At 53.7% G+C, this 18350-nt stretch overlaps 5 protein-coding genes across 5 annotated transcripts; 3 read left to right on the plus strand and 2 right to left on the minus strand.

The window, feature by feature from the left end:
- Positions 1-10: 10 nt before the first annotated feature.
- Positions 11-328, minus strand: VTJ04DRAFT_182 (uncharacterized protein; the record flags this gene model as incomplete). The annotated part of the gene is made up of 2 exons (XM_069359549.1): positions 11-194; positions 279-328. 2 exons carry the CDS (start codon positions 326-328, stop codon positions 11-13), a joined length of 234 nt encoding a protein of 77 aa, XP_069222792.1.
- A 2539-nt stretch (positions 329-2867) lies between these two features.
- VTJ04DRAFT_183 (uncharacterized protein) lies at positions 2868-6622 on the plus strand (the record flags this gene model as incomplete). Its single annotated transcript, XM_069359560.1, has 4 exons — positions 2868-2882; positions 2936-3127; positions 5451-6428; positions 6485-6622. The coding sequence occupies 4 exons, from the start codon at positions 2868-2870 to the stop codon at positions 6620-6622; spliced, it is 1323 nt and encodes a 440-aa protein (XP_069222793.1).
- A 4127-nt stretch (positions 6623-10749) lies between these two features.
- Positions 10750-14292, plus strand: VTJ04DRAFT_184 (uncharacterized protein; the record flags this gene model as incomplete). The annotated part of the gene is made up of 2 exons (XM_069359571.1): positions 10750-11992; positions 12053-14292. The coding sequence occupies 2 exons, from the start codon at positions 10750-10752 to the stop codon at positions 14290-14292; spliced, it is 3483 nt and encodes a 1160-aa protein (XP_069222794.1).
- Positions 14293-14942: 650 nt separating this feature from the next.
- On the plus strand, positions 14943-15762 carry VTJ04DRAFT_185 (uncharacterized protein; the record flags this gene model as incomplete). The annotated part of the gene is made up of 2 exons (XM_069359582.1): positions 14943-15173; positions 15271-15762. 2 exons carry the CDS (start codon positions 14943-14945, stop codon positions 15760-15762), a joined length of 723 nt encoding a protein of 240 aa, XP_069222795.1.
- A 236-nt stretch (positions 15763-15998) lies between these two features.
- VTJ04DRAFT_186 (uncharacterized protein) lies at positions 15999-17217 on the minus strand (the record flags this gene model as incomplete). Its single annotated transcript, XM_069359593.1, has 6 exons — positions 15999-16088; positions 16143-16236; positions 16323-16457; positions 16511-16545; positions 16616-16681; positions 16732-17217. The coding sequence occupies 6 exons, from the start codon at positions 17215-17217 to the stop codon at positions 15999-16001; spliced, it is 906 nt and encodes a 301-aa protein (XP_069222796.1).
- Between the last annotated feature and the right edge of the window lie 1133 nt (positions 17218-18350).

Genomic DNA, 18350 nt, shown 5'->3' on the forward strand with positions numbered 1-18350 from the left:
GGAAATGTTGTCACCGAGGGACGGAGCGCACGCAGGAGCGGATGGTCAGCAAGCATCCAACAGATGAGCTTGGCTTTCGGAACTGGCCGCAGATTGTTTGATCGACTCTCCAGGAGATCGGATGGCCGTTCGGATTGGGACGATGGGTTGCAAAGAGCAAGGATATAATTTGAGTTTGTGGGTTCAAGGTGTTTCTTGCTGCAATGTACGCATGCCAAAGTTTGTTTTATGGTTCGGGATAGGGATCCACGCTGTGCCTATGGATGTTTATTGTGTACGAGTACCATTCCTGTCTATCTAATGGATCAGATCCTTGTGCCGATGACATTGTCTGAGAACCGGGGGGAGATGTGCGGTTAACGACGTCCCGGTGTCCCAAACTTGCACACATGGGAAGAGCAATGGGCGTGTGATGCTCGGCTCTCGCGGGACGAGGGCGATCCTACACGGGAGAGCGGGAGCACGCTTGTGTGACCAACCGCCGGTCGGGCTCAGGGTCAGAGGAGCGGTGCTGCACGACCCGGTGCAGTCGGGCTGATTTGTTGGCGAGTCGCTTCAGCTACGTCCAAAAGATTGCACTCAATGCGTTCATGCGTTGGGAATCACAGGCATACCAGTTTCGGAAGGTTGGTCGTGGGGTTAACGGTGTCAGCTGTCAAGCACAGAGGGACTTGGGACGACATCATCGCTGACAAACGGCCCACATCGGATGGCCCGTGAACTACCTGGCGAATTCGAATGAGCAATGGGCCGGGGGACTTGTGTCTTCTCCTTGACTACTGCAACTCGACAAAAGCTTCGATTCATGTTTCCATGCATATGCCGTATTGGTACCCGGGGCCGGCGTCAGACGTCTGTGCCTGGAAGACGCATGCCAAGAGCCCCTTGCAGCCTGCAGGAGAAATTTCCGAAGGAAAATGCCCGGAGGACGCAACCAACAAGACCCAGCCTGTCGAGCCTCGTAACCTTTCTTTTTCAAAATTGCCTTGTGTTGAGGGGTCTGTCGTAACATCCTCCGATCGCCCTGGAAAGAGACGAAGGAATCATGGAAGAGAGGTCACATATTCCCGTATCTGCCTGCCCACTGATGCCAAGTTCCATGATGAGCAACCACCTTGATACTCCGCAGGGAGCTAAGTAGTTACCTATGGACGAAGGTCTGTACATACATACATAGGTACATACTACTCCCGTTCTCCGCAGCCATGGCGGTTCACTTTCATAGGGCCAGGAACGCTCTGACCCACCGTTCGTGAGCCCCAGCCCTTCCGGCATCCAGACCAGGCCGGGGCCGGGGGGTTAATGAGTGTCGCAGTCGTCTTGGCGCAGCGGGCACTCCGATGATCCGATCTGACGGCGTCCCCCACACGGTTTTGCTCCTTGACCCGAAGTGAATGCCGCCCGGCCGAGTCCGATGCTACGCAGGAGAATCGGGAACTGGACCGAAGGCCGGGGTGCAGAGAATGAGGGTCAAAAAGCGCTAGATAGTCGGTACATACATACCAAGCTTCATTTCCATGAGAGAGTTAGGCCGGCAACGGTGGATGATGTGGTAAAGCAACTGAATGGTGAGCTGACAGCGCAGAGTATACTCCGTATCGTATAAAGGTACTTCGCGCAAGCTCTGAACGGCGTCCTGGTCTGCCGAGTCCTAATTGCTATGAAACGACGCAGAAGCCCTCATGCAACATTACTGGCAATGCAAGTGTTTCCTTGAACTGCATTCTGTGGTTGTCAACCACGCACCTCATCTTTAGCGCATGCTTCGTTTGGTCGTTTCTACGACGTTACGGTTGCTGTCTGGGTCTGCTTTCTTGTGAAACAAGTCAAGCTCCCCACCAGTTCATGTGGCGCGTTGTAACCTTGGAGATGGGGGGCATCGACGCATCGACCACTCGGGCGAAAGCAAAACTCTCATATGATCGGAAGATGAAGTTTTTTTTGTTCTTCTGGTTGGAGCCGGTTGGAGCGTGTCTTTCGGGCCATCCCAAACCAGCTTCCACAATGATAGGCACTAGGGATAGGCCGACGAGAATGGATGCGATGTCAGATGATCAGGCTCACTTGGATATTCTGAGGTGTCCGCGGTCCCCGATTGAGATTTGCGGAATGCTACCCTACGACGTTCGTTGAGGAAACACGCCGGTTCCCGATCTCCCGTCCACCTTGTCCTTGCTCCTCTGCTTGTCAGTTGCCGTGAAGCTATGGATGAAGCTGACGTCAATTTCAGAGAACCCTCGGGGCCTCCTCACATGTGGTGCCACGGCTCTTGACGCGGACTCCAGATCAGGCAATTCTTTTTAACTGCATGCCGTGAAGATTTGGTAGCTCACCTTCATGGACATTGCCCTCAATAATGGGAACATCCGTGTTTGATGGACGACGATATCGAGAGAGAGAGTAGAAGAAGTTCCAGGACAGCAGCTGTTCGAAAGGCCGACATGACATCAATCTGACAGTTGCGGAAGCATAAAATGTGTTTTAATTACAAGGTTTGAATGAAACAAGTCTTGTTCATGCGAAGCACGACTTTTGCTTCGACCACGGTCTTGCAGCTGATCCCGGCTGCCAAGATTCAGGGCCTCCAGCTGGCAAGGTACGAGGGCCTGGTCTCGAACTAACGCGGTAACTCAGGTAGGTACTCCGTACTTCGTAGGTCAACTCGAACCCTGGAGCCACGCGATTTGATGTGGGCCCGGTTCTTGCGGGTCCTTTCCGTGAGCCACTCACAACGGCTCAGGCAAACAACCCATCATCTCATGCTTCATCCGCCCTATCAAGCAGACCATACTTTTTTCACAGTGTATGTACGAGACTACATCATCGTCCAGCTGACATCATGGATGGGGTAGTGTATGTTGACCACCATGCCAGGCACACCTGTGCGATGGGCTAACCTGGATTAGAAGTGAAATGGCAACTAACTGGGAATCAGCATTGCCATGCAATCTTTGCAATCTTGGGGGTGCCGCCGGACTTAAGCCTCTTCGAGCCAGAGCCGTTCCACATCCTCGCCGCCAGCGGAACGCGGTCCAAGTCGATCACGCATCTGGGTCGCGAATACGTGCACACGATTCTCCCCGCAGTGCCTTTCGCCATCCCACCCGCCTCTGGCTCCTCCAGCACCGTGGAAATGCATGCTACACGACTACCTAGGGGGGTGGTCTGGTCGCCCTCGCTCGCTCTGGCCGGCTGCAATCGCCGTTAGATCATCAAGCTATCTTAGATGTCTCTCCCTCTCGTGCTCTGCACCCCACAAGCCCGAGCCACCAACAAAAAAACCCAGGAACAGCGGCCATGTCCCCCGCATCCCCGCGACGCCATATACCTGTTCACACCTGCCGACCACCTCTCTGTGCAGCCAGGGAGAGCTTGGTGCAGCGGTGAGATGTCTCCACTTCGGTGGGCGGGGTGCCCGGTGTCCCGAAACACCACCTCCATCTCAGGCCGGAACCTGCCATCATCGCCATCTTTTCTCCATAGCCCGTGACAGAGCCCGAGTCTACGTCTTTGCGAAATGTCTGTCAGTCTCTAGAGTCCAGGTTCAGTGCTTCCCTATTTGAGCAAGCCAGAGTTGGTGGGGGGAGAGACCCCATCTCGGCGCTTGAGCAGTCTGCCTTTACGACCTCAATGTGTGGGTTACATCCTGGCGTCTCGAGGCTGCTGGCCGACTGGAGAGCTGACAGTCCAACCTCAACGCGGATCCGCTGCTATCGTCCGTTCTCCTCCCCATGTCCGGCAATCCGGCAGCTAATCACGCCCGTCTCTGCTTGCCGCCGCCCTATGAGCGGCCCTGGCCAACGATCGCTTTCGGGTGTCTGATATAGCCCACCCTGGCTCTGATATACCTGCTTTCGGACAAAACGGCGAAAATTCGACCAGCGACCCGCTCGCTGCCCGCACCTTTCCCAGACATGGCCGCCCTGTTCTGGTTGAAGGGACATGTTGGTGGTGCGCTTTCTGGCATGCAGGCCCTGCCCGAAGAGGAGGGGGAGCTCCAGGACAGATCCCACCACACGCTGCTGGCTGCTGGCTGCTGGCTGCTGGCTGCTGGCTGCTGGCTGCTGCTGCCTCCAAGCGGAGATCCTCGATAGGGCCTTTGGGGTCGTACCGTGGTACCTACTGTGTCTCACCAGGCCTTTGACGGTCGGCCTCGATTCTCAGAGGCCGCGTGCAAGCCGTCTTGGCCTCTGCCATGCTGAGGTGTTGCGCCCAACCCCAAGCCACTTCCTCCCGTGGTTCTTCCACTCTTCGCCCCCTCCCTCTCCAGGAGGGTGAGATCAGGGCATGTCGTTACCAAGCTTTACCGTCAGGCAAGTGCCGCGGCTGCATTCGGCAGGCTGGCTCCAGGGAGCGCTGACAGCAACACCCCCCTCCCCCCCCTCCCCGCCAAAAACCACGCCTACTGTCATGCCCATCCCCGACTGCATGGTAAGGCCGTGTTTCATATTCTAGGTACGTCCTCTCCGGACAGCCGTTTGTATCCTTCCATGGGGTTTCCAGATGTCGTCTGTCTTTTAATCATAACCCTTTCCACAACCCTCCTCTTTTCGGTTAATCACTCCGGGGTTTTCGGATTTCTTGCATCACTCACCCCCAAATCCCTGCTTGATGTGGCTGTCAAGGGACCCCCCTTCCCTCGCCCGTTGCATCATGCCCGACTAGGGAAGGCCCCTGGCTTCTATATCCGGCACCCAAACCATGGCATAAGATCCTCAAATTATGCTACCGTCATCGGTGGTCGAGAGATGCCTTGGGGCTCCGCGCTCTGCTCAGAACCATCTTGCTGTCTGTTGCTTGGCGGAACGCCCACGTTGGGGTGGAAAAGGGAATCGGGAAGGGTATTAAACCTACCCACACCCCCCCAAGCGTCCGGAGCCCCATCCCATCCCGTGCTATATAGTCAACGGTATAATACTATTCTACCATCTCGGTGGTTGCCTTGTTGAACGTCGTGACTCTTTTCCCTACTTCTCTTCTCTTCCGTGGACCTAGTTGTTGGGTGACACTGCTGCTATCGCCGTCTCCTCCACACCATCCATCCCGCCCTGCAAACCCTAGATGCCTTTTCCAGAACCATCAACGAGAACACTGAGTGTCACGCGCACCCATACATATAGTCGCAGGCAATGAACCACTAAACTAGGGCCCACACAACGGCTACCGCGACCACACGCTTCCTAGGCGCCAATAGCCTGCACCAAGACGCCGATATTTCGCATGAGACCAGACCCCCTCCGGAGTGCGTCGCGGCCGCCACTGACCATCATCGACACACACGCACAGCGTATCCTCGTCGATATCCCATGCGTTCTGTTTCCCATCGATTACCACTCGTACGGGATCCTACCTTCGCAGAAGCAGCCTGCCGTCTTCCTGACGACGGAGGGTGCCAACAACCACAGGCTCGACGGGACCTCTCCGCTCCGAGCTAAGTGTCACTACCACAGCAGAAGGAGCCCATCGGGGCTCCGTCTCGTGAAATTATTTCCATCCAGCAGAGTCCGGCGACCAGCCAGGGCGAACAGCTCTGGCGGACCCAATGTGCTGGAGGCACGCTGGCGGACAACTACCGTTTGGGACCAGATTACAATGTCAACTACCCGCCGCAAGAGCCGCATTCGGGGGAGCAAGCCCAGGCTCCGCATGGATATGATGCGCACCACCACCACCGGGCCTCAATCCAGCATCATGGGCCGCCGCCCCCTCCACCACCTCCGCCTCCTCCTCCCATCCACGAACAGCCCTCCCACCAGCCGCACCATGGCCTACCACACTACGCGCCTCCTCCCCACCACCCACACCCTCATCCGATTCTCACGGACCCATCCCATCTCGCCGGTCACCCCTCAGCCCGGCACATGGGACATCCCGGACCATCGCATTTTGGCGCCGGCCCGTCGCCCCATGCCGTCGTCGCGCCGATGTATCCAACTCTGACTCCAACCCACGGTCACACCGCTGGTGTGAAGCGCCCGCGCCCCGATGACCTCGATCTCTCTGTCCCCGGCATGCCCGAGCTCGAGCATGGCGATCTGGAGTCGATACAGCAGACCCCAATGAGCGCTGCTGCTGCTGCTGCCGCCTACGGACAACCCGCTCCAGCACCGCCCACTCATCACCACCATCGGTTACCAGACACGGGCCCGCCGGCCAAGATGATGCGCCGAGAAGGGGAAGGCAGCGGGGGAGGTGGCGCTCCCAGCATGGTTGGGCAAGCGGGAATGCCTCCACCAGCTCCGCGGCCGAAGGGTCCCAAGCTCAAGTTCACCCCCGAAGACGACCAGCTCCTGATCGACCTGAAGGAAAACAAGAATTTGACATGGAAGCAAATCGCCGATTTCTTTCCGGGAAGATCGAGCGGGACGCTCCAGGTCCGTTACTGCACCAAGCTCAAGGCCAAAACCACCCAATGGTCAGAAGAAACGGTTAGTATTCTGCCGCAGCTCTTTGGAAGTTCAAGCAGCTGACTGACAGACTACAGGATCAAAAACTCCGGATGGCAATCCAAGATTACGAGAACGAAAAGTGGCGCATCATTGCCAATAAGGTTGGCACAGGGTTCACACCAGCTGCCTGTCGCGAAAGGGCTGCGCAGCTGCTGGGAGCTGAGAACATATAGCAATTACAGTCCCCTCCTGGAGCCACATCAGCAACCTCCACCACTGCTCCAGCGTCAGGGGACACCAGTGCCGCCCAGTCGCCATTCCAACAATTCAAATGACGGACGAGAACATTCAGCCAGTTCATCGGACACAACGACGCCTTAACACACCAGTTGGTTGGTCCTTATAGCAATTCTTGATTCGCAAGACTCTCGACACGAGCCCCGGGCCTCACACAACCGACAAGCACCCAGCATCCCCCATGCTGCAGCACACCTAACATTTTGGAGCCTTCTTCACTTCTACCTTTTCACATCCTACCTATTGTTATACCCTTGGTGCCTATCATCTCCACTCCTCTCTTTATCGCTCACTTGTTCCTTTTGTTGTCGAGTATTGGAATATGGTGGATGGAGGTGGTAGTTGGTTCGATTTTGGATGTTGGATTTTTCATACTTGCGTTGGCGGATCTTAATCGCAGAGATACCCCTGAAGTCGTCAACACATGATCACTCTTTTCTTTCTCACGTGCTTCATATACCCATAAGATTCTTGTTTTTCGTATCTCTGTCTTGCCCCTTGCTATCATTTTCCTTTTGTTTCCTTCATTACATTTTTCTTCCAATCAAACGGACACGGCATTGGTTCTCGGAGGTATAGAAGGTGTTTCCTGGAGGAGAACGATGCATATGATAGGTGGCCCCATCACATACGGACCGACGCACGACCTAAGCGATGATGATTATTTAGATTGGCGTCTTCTTTCTTTTGACTGGTGGTATATCAACAAGTTGGGAGAAGCGCTCGGAACTGGGTTTTCGAGGTTTTTGCTACCCGAGATAGGCTATGGGTATCAGATGATCACAAGATGTGTCTACTTAGGAACTAGGGTCTGGGATCACTTATTCCTTGAACGCTTCTCCCAGTGATTGATGGCTGCCAGTTAGGTCGTGGAGGGTTATTAATGTTTAAGCACACGGGCAGGTTCTCGTTGACTGAGAGAGTGTTCATCTCGTCATCCCTTTGTTGGGTTCCTTGACTCTGCCTACTTACACTTCCTGAGTTCTCGCCAACCCCTCAATCTTCACTATCCCAGGGCCATGTCATTGAGTGACGATGCTCGGCGGATCTGTTTAACCCTTGTCAAACAAGGTTCCTTGTCAACCCCCATCTCAGCCCTGCCCTGGGTGGCGTTGCAACGGTTTTTGCCAAGATTCGACTTCAGATGTCCTCGAGGAACCTCCATGCCGCTTGAAGTTGCGATTCATCCATCCCCCTTCAATTTCATGAGGTTCTCGAATCGAGACCATGAGCATGAATATGCCACAAGAAAAAGGCAACTGGTAAACGACGATTTTTTGACGCATTGAATCTCACCGCTTCTGTTGTAACCTGGGATTCTCCTCAGGTAGTATCCTGCCCATGGCGGCCAAGCCGGAACTCGGTCTCCAGGGCTTGGTTCCCGCTGTAACCTCCCTGCTTCTGACAGGGGCCCGATTAAGTTTAACCAGGCATGAGAAAAATTCGCCGATGTGGAAGTTTTTGGATGCGAGCTGCCTCTCTTGATTGACAGGTCCGGATCAGGAAATGGTATCAACCCTGTTTGGTTTGACTGTTTCTACAAGGGGAGGGCCGATGGGTTCCTAGGGGCAGACTAGGAGGAGAGATGAGCAAGGAACAAAGTTTGCGCTTGACCATGTTCTCTGTTGAGTTGGCATTGCCCAGCATTGTTTTGCTCAATCCTTGAATTGTTGGTTCATCAGCACCTTTGGTGGCTCTGGGGCATGCAAAAGCCCTGACGGCAACATTGTGTTACATATATGGCACCCTTCCAGCTGGCCGCAGTCATCCGTGGGGGTAGCAATCCACGAAGTTGGATTATCTGTCTCGGCCTTGGACCGCGTGAAAGCCCGGTTTGTCCGGAGGTTCTCTTGGAGTCTAGCCGGGACTAAAGGTTGGGGGAGTGGCTAATAACTCCAGTCTCACAGCTAATAGTACGAGACGTGAAACTTGGTCCAGGAACAAAAATATGACTGTTTCCAAACTTACATCGGTCCAGGCCATTGGACCAACAAACATAGGTACCTGGCGGCACCTGCGGGCTGACTGGCGATATTTCACACACTGCGCTAATGCGGGATTCAGGCACATGCGACCACACGTCCCTTTCGTTTCGAGCCGCTGCCGAAACGCCGCGGGATTCAAGGTTGTCTGCCTGCTTAGAAGCATGTGCAGTCCTCTGCCTCAGGTGTACTCCCAAATTTCGGGTGTAGGTACGTGTGTCTGAGTAATTCGGCACGGAAGTCTTGGGGGTATGTATGTTGATGGAATGTTTCACCTGCTGCAAAGTCACGGTTGTAACCCCTACCTTGGGTGCATCTATATCGGCTAAGCGCCCAATCGGCAACGTGCGGGAAACTCAGGCACCATACCAGAGTGGTGTGGTACTATCTGGCTTTATTAGGGGTTCGGAGATGGTAATGTGGGAGTGTCGACGGGTGGGAGCGGTTTCGGCGTGCGTACCTTTGCTTCCCGCGTCAAGTGCCGAATTAACTTCCCCAAGGACGATCTGCCGACGGCGCCCATGGGGTTGCATGGCTGGGGTGATACACTAGCTGGCCAACGAGAGGAACATAACATCCAGCAGGGTGCCTAGTTAGGCGTTTGTTTGGCGGCGCTTGTTTGACATGCATCTTTTGCATGGCTACGTCCAGTTTCGGATATATTGGATCGCCTTATAATTCCTCATCGGGGACGGCTCGAAGGTAGACAACACTCAGTTTGCCCAAGGTGGTATCCCGGGCCATCCCATGATGGCCTCCATGCCAGGGTGGGCATCTTGATGTCATCGCGAGGCAGAAGCCATTACGATCTACGATCTGCTCTCCCACCACCCATGGCATTGTAGCAGAGTGGCTCTCCTTCTTAATTACCTCCTCGGTATTGCATCCGCCATAAGGACACGTCACGTAGCTTGCCATGCGCTGGCTGCAACAGATCCTGGAAGCAATGCCATGTTTTGCACAGGAACTGCTGCAAAGTCAAGAAAATAGCTTAGTTCTCCATTGTTTCTATCGACGTAAGCTACCAATGCGTGTATAGGTAGAGGATACAAGGACTGGGAGTGCTACAATACAGTGAGGTACATACCTCACAGCCAAGTTCCAGAATATACACTTGTATGTCAAAACTCAATCTTTAAATCATGGATAGAAGTGTTTATCATGAAGTGCTTCAAGACTAATTTGGAAGAAAAGAGACCTCAGCATTGGCATCATATTCATGATGCCAAACATGACTGATAGGTCGTGTTGCTGGTTGTCCACATGCAGTCGCTGGGGTGTTGGACAGTGACTTGCACAGTCCAGAGCACGGAGGGGTTAAGTGATCATGTGACAGCGTGCCTGCGCCACGACGCCAAACCGCGAGTCACGCCCAACAGCGTCTTGCTTTGTCATCAATCCAACCATCGTGCTTCAATGAGATTCATCGTATCTCCGAACGGCTGCCTGAGATAATATCTTCTCAGGCAACCGACCTTGAGTACCAACCTAGTCATTCTCCAGCCTCTCTTTTCTGTCACCATCTGCGATTGTTTTCAACGTCAGCTGCGCGCTCTCTCTCACTTCTTCTCCGCGACCCTATTCCCTGGTTTTCTTCACTCCCGCTGCGTCCAACTTTCTCAATCTCTCTTCTCTTCGACCTCACTCACTTCCTCTGTTCTTTTCTCTACAACCAGACCCGCAGGCATTCCTGGCTTTCTCGATTATTTTCTCCTGACTTTACTCTCAAGTCTTTCTCCCCAACTCCAATCCACGGGTTTTCCTTTACACACCTCTTTCACCTTCTTAACACATGACGGCGTCTCTCCGTTAAGCCCGACTTCTGACCCAGAAGTATTGGGGCTTGATCAAACTATATTCCTTCTATTCTGCCGCGATCCCGTGATTTCGAGTCGCGGACAACTCTGTGATTTTGAGTTGCAGACAACCCTTCAGCTCGCGGATTTACAACTCTTCTTCAGCTCGCGGATGGTTTCGAGTCGCGGACAACCCTTCAACTCGCAGATTCTGTGATCTCAGGTCGCGGATCGCACATCGCGGATTGGGTCTTGGTGATCGTTCCTTGCAACACCACCTGAACTATGGCTTCCGGACCGGAGCCGTCGAGTCCTTCTGGACCGACCATTGATGGAACTGCACCGGCCAAAACCAAAGAACCCCGCCAAGAAACCGCAGGTTCAATTCCGACCAAAGATGATGCCGATGCTGATGACGAAGCCCTCAAGCACCTAACGGAAAATGTCCGAAACCAAGATGACTTAGAGCGAGACATCACTCTCCAAGCCAGTCGTGCCTTGGCAGAGGCCGAGAATGAACGAGACATTAAGCGCATCGAGAAGGCCGAAACGCACAAGTCAAGACTCGAAGTCCAGTTGCGGACACGGCAACAGAAGTTGCGCTCAACCACCAATCCCTCTGCCAGGCTTCGGATTCAAAACGAGATCAACAACATCAAAGCCGACATTGAGATTTGCGACAAAGACATTGCAGATTTCAAAGCCCGCATAGAGAAGCGCAGCAACCAGGACACCGAGGAGGTGCAAGTGCCATCCTCGCGCGCCCGGCTTCCCGGGGAGACGCAGCGCGAATACTTGATTCGAACTGGCAAAATCACCCCATTTGCTGCTTTTCGTGGTCAACTTGAAGAGTTTGACGACGAGCTCACTGATGCGGGTATGGACGCCGAAGATGAGGCCTTGGCCAAGGAATTGGAGGAGCAACATGAGGTTGAAGGACCTCGCTCCCACCAAATCCTGAGAGCCCCGGGCTTTGGAGAAGATGGCGGCATTTCCGTTTCCACAGTCGAGGCCGAGTTTTCTCTCCGCCCGCGGAAGAAGAGGAAGCAGACTGAGACAAATGTCGAGTCCGATGAAGAGTTTGAGCCAGAGCAGGATTCTGAGACAGAGGATGTCGAGTCAGATTTTTCCGATGACGTTGATCTGACTGAGACTACGGCAAAGCGGAAACGTGGAAAGGCCACCAAAAAGGAGGAAGCCAAGGTCGACCTGAGCAACGTCGATGATGGCAATGAGGCGGTGTACCAGGCCAGGCTCAAGAACTGGGTTGGGCGACGGAGCCTCGCCAGGAGGTGCCAGCAAGAGCGGTTGGGCCAGCCGGTGGACGACGGATCTGACGGTGTCGAGGAGTGGTTCAAACCCTTGCCGAACCATCCAGACCACCATCTTGGCAACGGCTTGAAGTTGCCTGGTGATATTTACCCTTCACTCTTCGACTATCAGAAGACTGGTGTGCAATGGCTTGCAGAGCTGTACGCACAAAAGGTTGGCGGCATCATTGGCGATGAGATGGGATTGGGAAAGACAGGTTTGTGCTCTGTTTGACGCGCTAGGAGCTCGTGGAGGCATGCCGCTGACGTTGCATTAGTCCAGTTGATATCCTTTATCGCCGCTCTTCACTACAGCAAGAAGCTCGACAAGCCCGTCCTCGTGGTCGCCCCGGCTACCGTCCTCAAGCAATGGGTCAATGAGTTCCACCGCTGGTGGCCTCCACTCCGCGTTTCTATCCTGCATTCCTCAGGAAGCGGCATGCTCAATGTCCGTCATGAGGGTGAGATGGAAGACCATTTTGTCCCGTGGGCGGAAGAGCAAAAGAAGAAGAAGAAGCCTAGCGCACGCAGCCAGGCAGTAAAGAAAATTGTCGACCGCGTGGTGAAGCATGGCCATGTGCTCGTCACGACATATGCTGGCTTGCAAACCTATGGCGACGTGCTGATCCCTGTGGAATGGGGTTACGCCGTTCTTGATGAAGGCCACAAAATCCGAAACCCGAACACGGCAATCACCATCTCCTGCAAGGAATTGCGCACTCATAACCGCATCATCCTCTCTGGTACTCCCATGCAGAACAACTTGATCGAACTGTGGTCGCTCTTTGACTTCGTTTACCCTATGCGCCTGGGCACACTGGTCGAGTTCCGCACTCAGTTCGAGATACCTATCAAGCAGGGAGGCTATGCTAATGCCTCAAACCTGCAAATCATGACGGCGCAGATGTGTGCCGAGACGCTCAAGGACGCCATTAGTCCCTACCTGCTTCAGCGTCTGAAGGTGGACGTTGCCGCGGATCTTCCCCAGAAGAGCGAGAAGGTCCTTTTCTGCAAGCTCACCACCCCGCAGCGGGAGGCATATGTGTCATTTCTCAAATCGGAAGCCATGACAGCGATCATGAACCGGACGAAAAACGCGTTGTACGGCATTAGCGTCCTGCGCAAGATTTGCAATCACCCTGACCTCCTGGACCCGCATCTCAAGGCCAAGCCTGGGTACGCTTGGGGGGATGAAAGCAAGTCTGGAAAGATGGCTGTTGTCAAGTGTCTGCTCCTCAAGTGGAAGAGAGAAGGACACAAGACTCTGCTATTCTGTCAAGGGTCTCAGATGCTAAATATCCTCGAGGCATTTGTGAAGGGCTTGGCCGACATGCGATACCTCCGGATGGACGGCAGCACGCCAATCAAGGACAGGCAGGTGCTGGTGGACAAATTCAACAACTCTCGAGATCTCGACATGTTTCTCTTGACCACCAAGGTCGGCGGATTGGGAGTCAACCTGACAGGCGCCAGCCGTGTTATCATCTACGATCCTGATTGGAACCCGTCTACCGACGTTCAGGCTCGAGAGCGAGCCTGGAGGCTCGGACAGACAAAGGACGTGACTATTTGCCGGCTAATGGTCGCCGGTGCCATTGAGGAAAAGATTTACCACCGTCAGATCTTCAAGCAGTTCCTTTCCAACAAGGTGTTGAAGGATCCGACGCAACAGGCCTTGTTCAATCTGAACGATCTCCAGGATCTCTTCAGCCTCAACTCTTACGACGATGGAGTGACCGAAACGAGCGAGCTCCTCAAGGGCCCAGAGTCCAACACCCGCAAAGACCCGAAACAGATTGTTCTCCCAGGCCATGGTGATTCAATGCCAGTTCCACCGCACCTCACCAAGAAACAAAATGCGGAGCCTCACACTGGTACCAACGGTGATGAAGCTGATCTCCAGAATATTGACGGCGTGGCAGGCCTTGAAGACTATGAGGCGTCGTCCGAGCCACCACCGAATGAAGGGGATCGGATCCTGGAAGGCATTCTTGCAAAGAACGGTGTTCACAGCGTGCTCGAGCACGACGATGTCATCAACGGAAACAAAGTCAGGGCCGATCCCAAAATGCTCCAGCAGATAGCCGGTCGTATGGCAGCGGACGCCGCCCGAAGTCTGGACCGGGCGGCCGAACGAGCTCGCACCATCACCATCGGCACCGTGACCTGGACGGGCGAGGTGGGCGAAGCTGGTCGTCCCACCAACCCTCGTCGTGGCGTACATGGTCAGCCAGGTTCTGGGATTGGTAGCGCGCATGGCTCGAGGTCGGCGACACCAGGAGGCAGGCCGGAGCAGCCGGTTCGCAGAGCGAAGGACTTCGAGAAGATGATAATCATGTTCATGAAAAAGCATAATGGGAAGGTGCCGTCCAAGAAGTTAGTTGACCATTTCGGCCGGTACTGCGCCACGAAGAAAGCAGTGGGTATCTTCAGGCTGGCGTTGGACACGGTGGCCGACTTGGAGGAGAATGGATCGCACGGGGAGGGCATGTGGACTCTGAAGCGGAAATATCGGTAGTGGTTTTTATTTGCAAGGACGCTGATATGGCATTTTCTCTTTGCGGTTCTGCATCAACAGGGGAGGTCGATGATTGAAAATGGGCTGGCGTCGGAGGGGACAGGTTTAGATATCGGAAACCCAGAGACCCGATGATTTCCATGAATTGAAGAACCGTGGCCATAGCCGGAACTCCAGAACCCCGTTTTATTACTCATCGACACCAACATTTCGCCCGAGGTGTCTTGATTTCCTGACTCGGAAAGAAGTAAAACCTCTGTGAACCAGGCCCAGTCCCAAAAGTTCAGTGAATTTTGGATTTCTAATCGCTGACAAGTCACTAGTAGAGACGCCACCGAAGAGCCAATGAACGTTGTCCCTTCTCAACACCCTCCCCCAGCTCGGTAACAATGCGTCTCCGCAGCGATCATTCAAGGTGCCTGATGGACACAAATTGAGGCAGGTTTGCTGGTATGTACATCACTGCGAGAGAAGCGTGTTCTCTCATGATTCTCACCATCTTATATCCATGATATGCCCATGCCGGTTCAATATCTCTAACACAGACGAATAGACACACAGCCCAACTCAGTGATCCCGAGACCCGGAAGTAAATTGAAACAGCGCGGCGGCCTGTGTACATACATACGGCGTGATTGAACCGTCACGAAATGGCTCCGGATACAGCACCCGGGGCAGCGGGGCCGAAACCCGGGGGGGCGGAGCAGACCGCCGGTACAACGGAGCCGGGCCTGGCCCTGGCAGGCCACCAACAGAACGGCGATTCAGGATCGGAACAAGAACCCTTCCAGCCGGATCCCGAACCACAACCAGATCTCCCTCCTCTTACCCCTCAAGAGTTCCGCATCTACAACCGGCTGGCAGAGAAGATGGATTACTTTGTACTTCCCCCTTAGTTATCTTGCCCCTTATTGTACTTGTGCCGCCCTCCAAGCTAACAATGTCGAACAACCACGACTCTCGAACACATACCAACAGCACGAGCACTTCCGCCAAATGTTCAACACTCTCCAAGCCGCCTGCGCCACCAACCGCCGGCCTGCTGGCATGTCTCTCAAACAGTTTCTCGAGGAAGGGTTGAATCTGGTCCGCTACCTTGAGACGCACCACTCCATCGAGGAGACGTATCTCTATCCGCTTCTGGGGCGCAAGATGCCCGAATTCCGGTCCACGGTGCCGCCTTCGCGCGGGAAACAAGGGGGAAAGGGCGGGAAGAGCGGGAAAGGAAAAGAAGAATGTGAACTGATCCGTCAACATAGGGTGATCCACGATGGGATGGAGCAGATGGAGGAGTATCTTCAGAAGTGTAAGAACAAGGAGTGCGAGTTTGAGATGGGGGTGTTGAAGGAGAAGATGGAAGGGTGGGGGGAGGTGTTGTTGAGGCATTTAGACGAGGAGGTGAAGGAGTTGGGGGCAGAGAAGATGAGGAGATATTGGACTTTGCAGGAGATGAAGGCATTCCCGATCTAATCGGGGTATGTATTCATTTCGTTTTTTTCTATGGACAGCCTAGTCAATAGGTATTATGTCTAATCTATGGGGTATCAACGTGGAAATCTATGGCGAGTGTATTTCCAACTCCTGATATGCCAGACCTGCCCTTACCGGCGAGAAATTAATGAATACAAAGTCTCAATAAAACCAAGTTCCCAAGAGGTGCTGTATGTAACCTCTTCCTCTTCGCCAACTTGAGGGAGCCTATAACATCATGTGTTGGCGGGCCTAGATTCATGTTTTCTGAGTACTTGAGTCGGTGGGTAGTCAATTTTCCGAGGTGTCACCGGGTGGTCCTTTGGCTGCTCTTTTGTCAGCATGGATTGTTACAGGGAGGGAGAGGGGAGGGTTCTTACCAATTGCACAAGCCGAAGACCAATGTTTTTCACAGCTTTGACGTCGGCAACTAGCCTCCGGTGCCGATGTGAAGGGGTGAAGCCGAGGGCAAGACTGGGCGAGACGTCACCCTTCAACACAGCATCTATGCTGAACAGACATCTCTCTCGCTCGCGTGCAGTTAGGCAGCGTATGCATACGCTGTGACTGCAGAAGTGTTCTGGTTTGCGAATCCACGGTTTGTCATCCCGGGGATAGGACTCCTTCCCATAGTACTGCAGATTATGCCCTGGCTGGTCATCTTGTGCACGGGACTGGGCCAAGGTGTCGAGGACCTGTGATTTGCGTGAGGAGGGTGCTTCTTAAAACAGCGTGATCATATCCATACCTGTTAACGTTGCTCAATAAGTCTCTGGAGTTGTTCTGGGGTGTACGATGCCCGTTGCTCCGGCGTCATCTGGTTGACAACGACTGAGGCACTTTGATACCGAACATCAGGTCCGTCCGCACCAAGACCCATCTGTTTGGCAAAATGGCGACTGATGGCATCATCGACGTACTAGGTTATGATTAGTGGCAGCTCCCCAAGGTTCCATATTTCGCCTTTACCTGTACCTTGTCCGGGTTTCTGGGATAGTCGTCCTCGAGGAAAGGTTCGCTGTCCAGTGTACAGGCATAGAGGGTGCCCAGATCTGGTTTCTTGCCGCACCAGCTGCAGACGAGTGGTTGTCCATCAACGCGCTGGGTAACGGGGTAGATCGTTTCGTGGTAGCACTCCGGCCCGTCGTAGTATCTTATTAGCTTCTCAATCTTGCGTTCCCAGTCACCTTGTGCTTTTTCCTTCTCGGTAATTTCTGTCTCAGAATTTGCCTGCTTTGCCTTTTGTCTCGCTGAATTTGCCTTCTTGATACGGTAGTCCCGTTCATTCTGGAACTCCTCCGGGGAGAGTCCGCGTGCCCATGCCATGTCAGCCTTGTCCTTCTCTGCTTCTGCCGTCTGGACAACCTTCTCCAAGTTCTTGCTGGACTCTCCTAGAGAACGTCCGCATGCTCTCGCAACTTCTGCATTTGAATTGTTGATGACCTCCTGCAGCATTTTACTAGACCCCGCTAGAGAAAGTTCGAGTGTCCTTGTGATTCTTGCTTTGGCACCCTCTGCTTTCGCCCGCATGACGTCTTCATCCATTTTTCTTCCGGCCCTCTTCCAGAGAGGCCAGTGTGCTCACGACTTTTGCGTTCTCCTTCTCAATGATGTCGTCCAGCATCTTTTTGACCCCTTTCAGTGAACATTCGACTTCGCTGAAAGTACGGGTAGCGTCGAGTTTGTCCATCGAGGCATCTCTGGTGGCTGTGATCGGTTCACCGTGAGACTTCTTTGAGGACACAACCTCGTCCTTGGGGGAGCTGTTAGTAGCAAACCCAGATTGCTCGCGAGAGATCTGGGTGTTCAGCTCAGAGGTTCGAGAATCGGTCTGGTTTGGACCCTGCGGGACGTCTGCGCTGACATTTGAAGCATGAAGTTTCTCGGCAGACGCGATGAAGGAGTCCAAGGAGGGGGAAAAAGGTAGCCTCGGGGATGCTTTGATGTCGAGATCACGCTGCACAGAGGAACAGCCCTTTGTAAGTGATTCCGGATGGTCCATTCGAGGCTGTTTCTTGACGTCAAGACGAGGGCTCGAATGATAGCGGCCCTTCGATCTCTGTTCTTTTCGATCAGTGCCATCTCGAAGACTGAAGGGGGGCGGATGGGTCATGGCAACCGGGAGTGGCAATGAAGTTGGAGGTTATAGTGACGAGGACGGCGGAAAACGAGCAGTCCGAGATGGAGCAAAATTCGGTTTGTTGTTTGATGGATGTTTTGGAGGTGGCCATATTGAAGGAGTCCGGTATTCATCAGTTATAACAGGCTCTTGTGCGCACTGACTGACGAACCGACATTTGGTGTGATGCGGTAAAGAGCTTCTCTTCGGACGATGTGTTGGTGTGAGGATTGTTTCATGATGACATCAACGTCAGCGATGGGAGGCCTTGTGGATTGTACTCTTCTTACATGTCGTCTTGAGAGAATTTGATTGCGACAAGCGATGTTGATACTATCCCATTCATTCTCTCTCCTATTTCGTGATGCCATACAAAGTATTCTTTCTTCCCCCTCCATCGCGTCTATCCCATCAATGTTGGAACCCTGAGGAGTGTTGTGGATGGCAGGCAGATGACCCGTTAAAAAAA

Source organism: Mycothermus thermophilus (assembly GCF_041956435.1).
Source record: "Mycothermus thermophilus strain CBS 625.91 unplaced genomic scaffold VTJ04scaffold_1, whole genome shotgun sequence".
In the NCBI taxonomy this organism is placed as follows: domain Eukaryota; kingdom Fungi; phylum Ascomycota; class Sordariomycetes; order Sordariales; family Chaetomiaceae; genus Mycothermus; species Mycothermus thermophilus.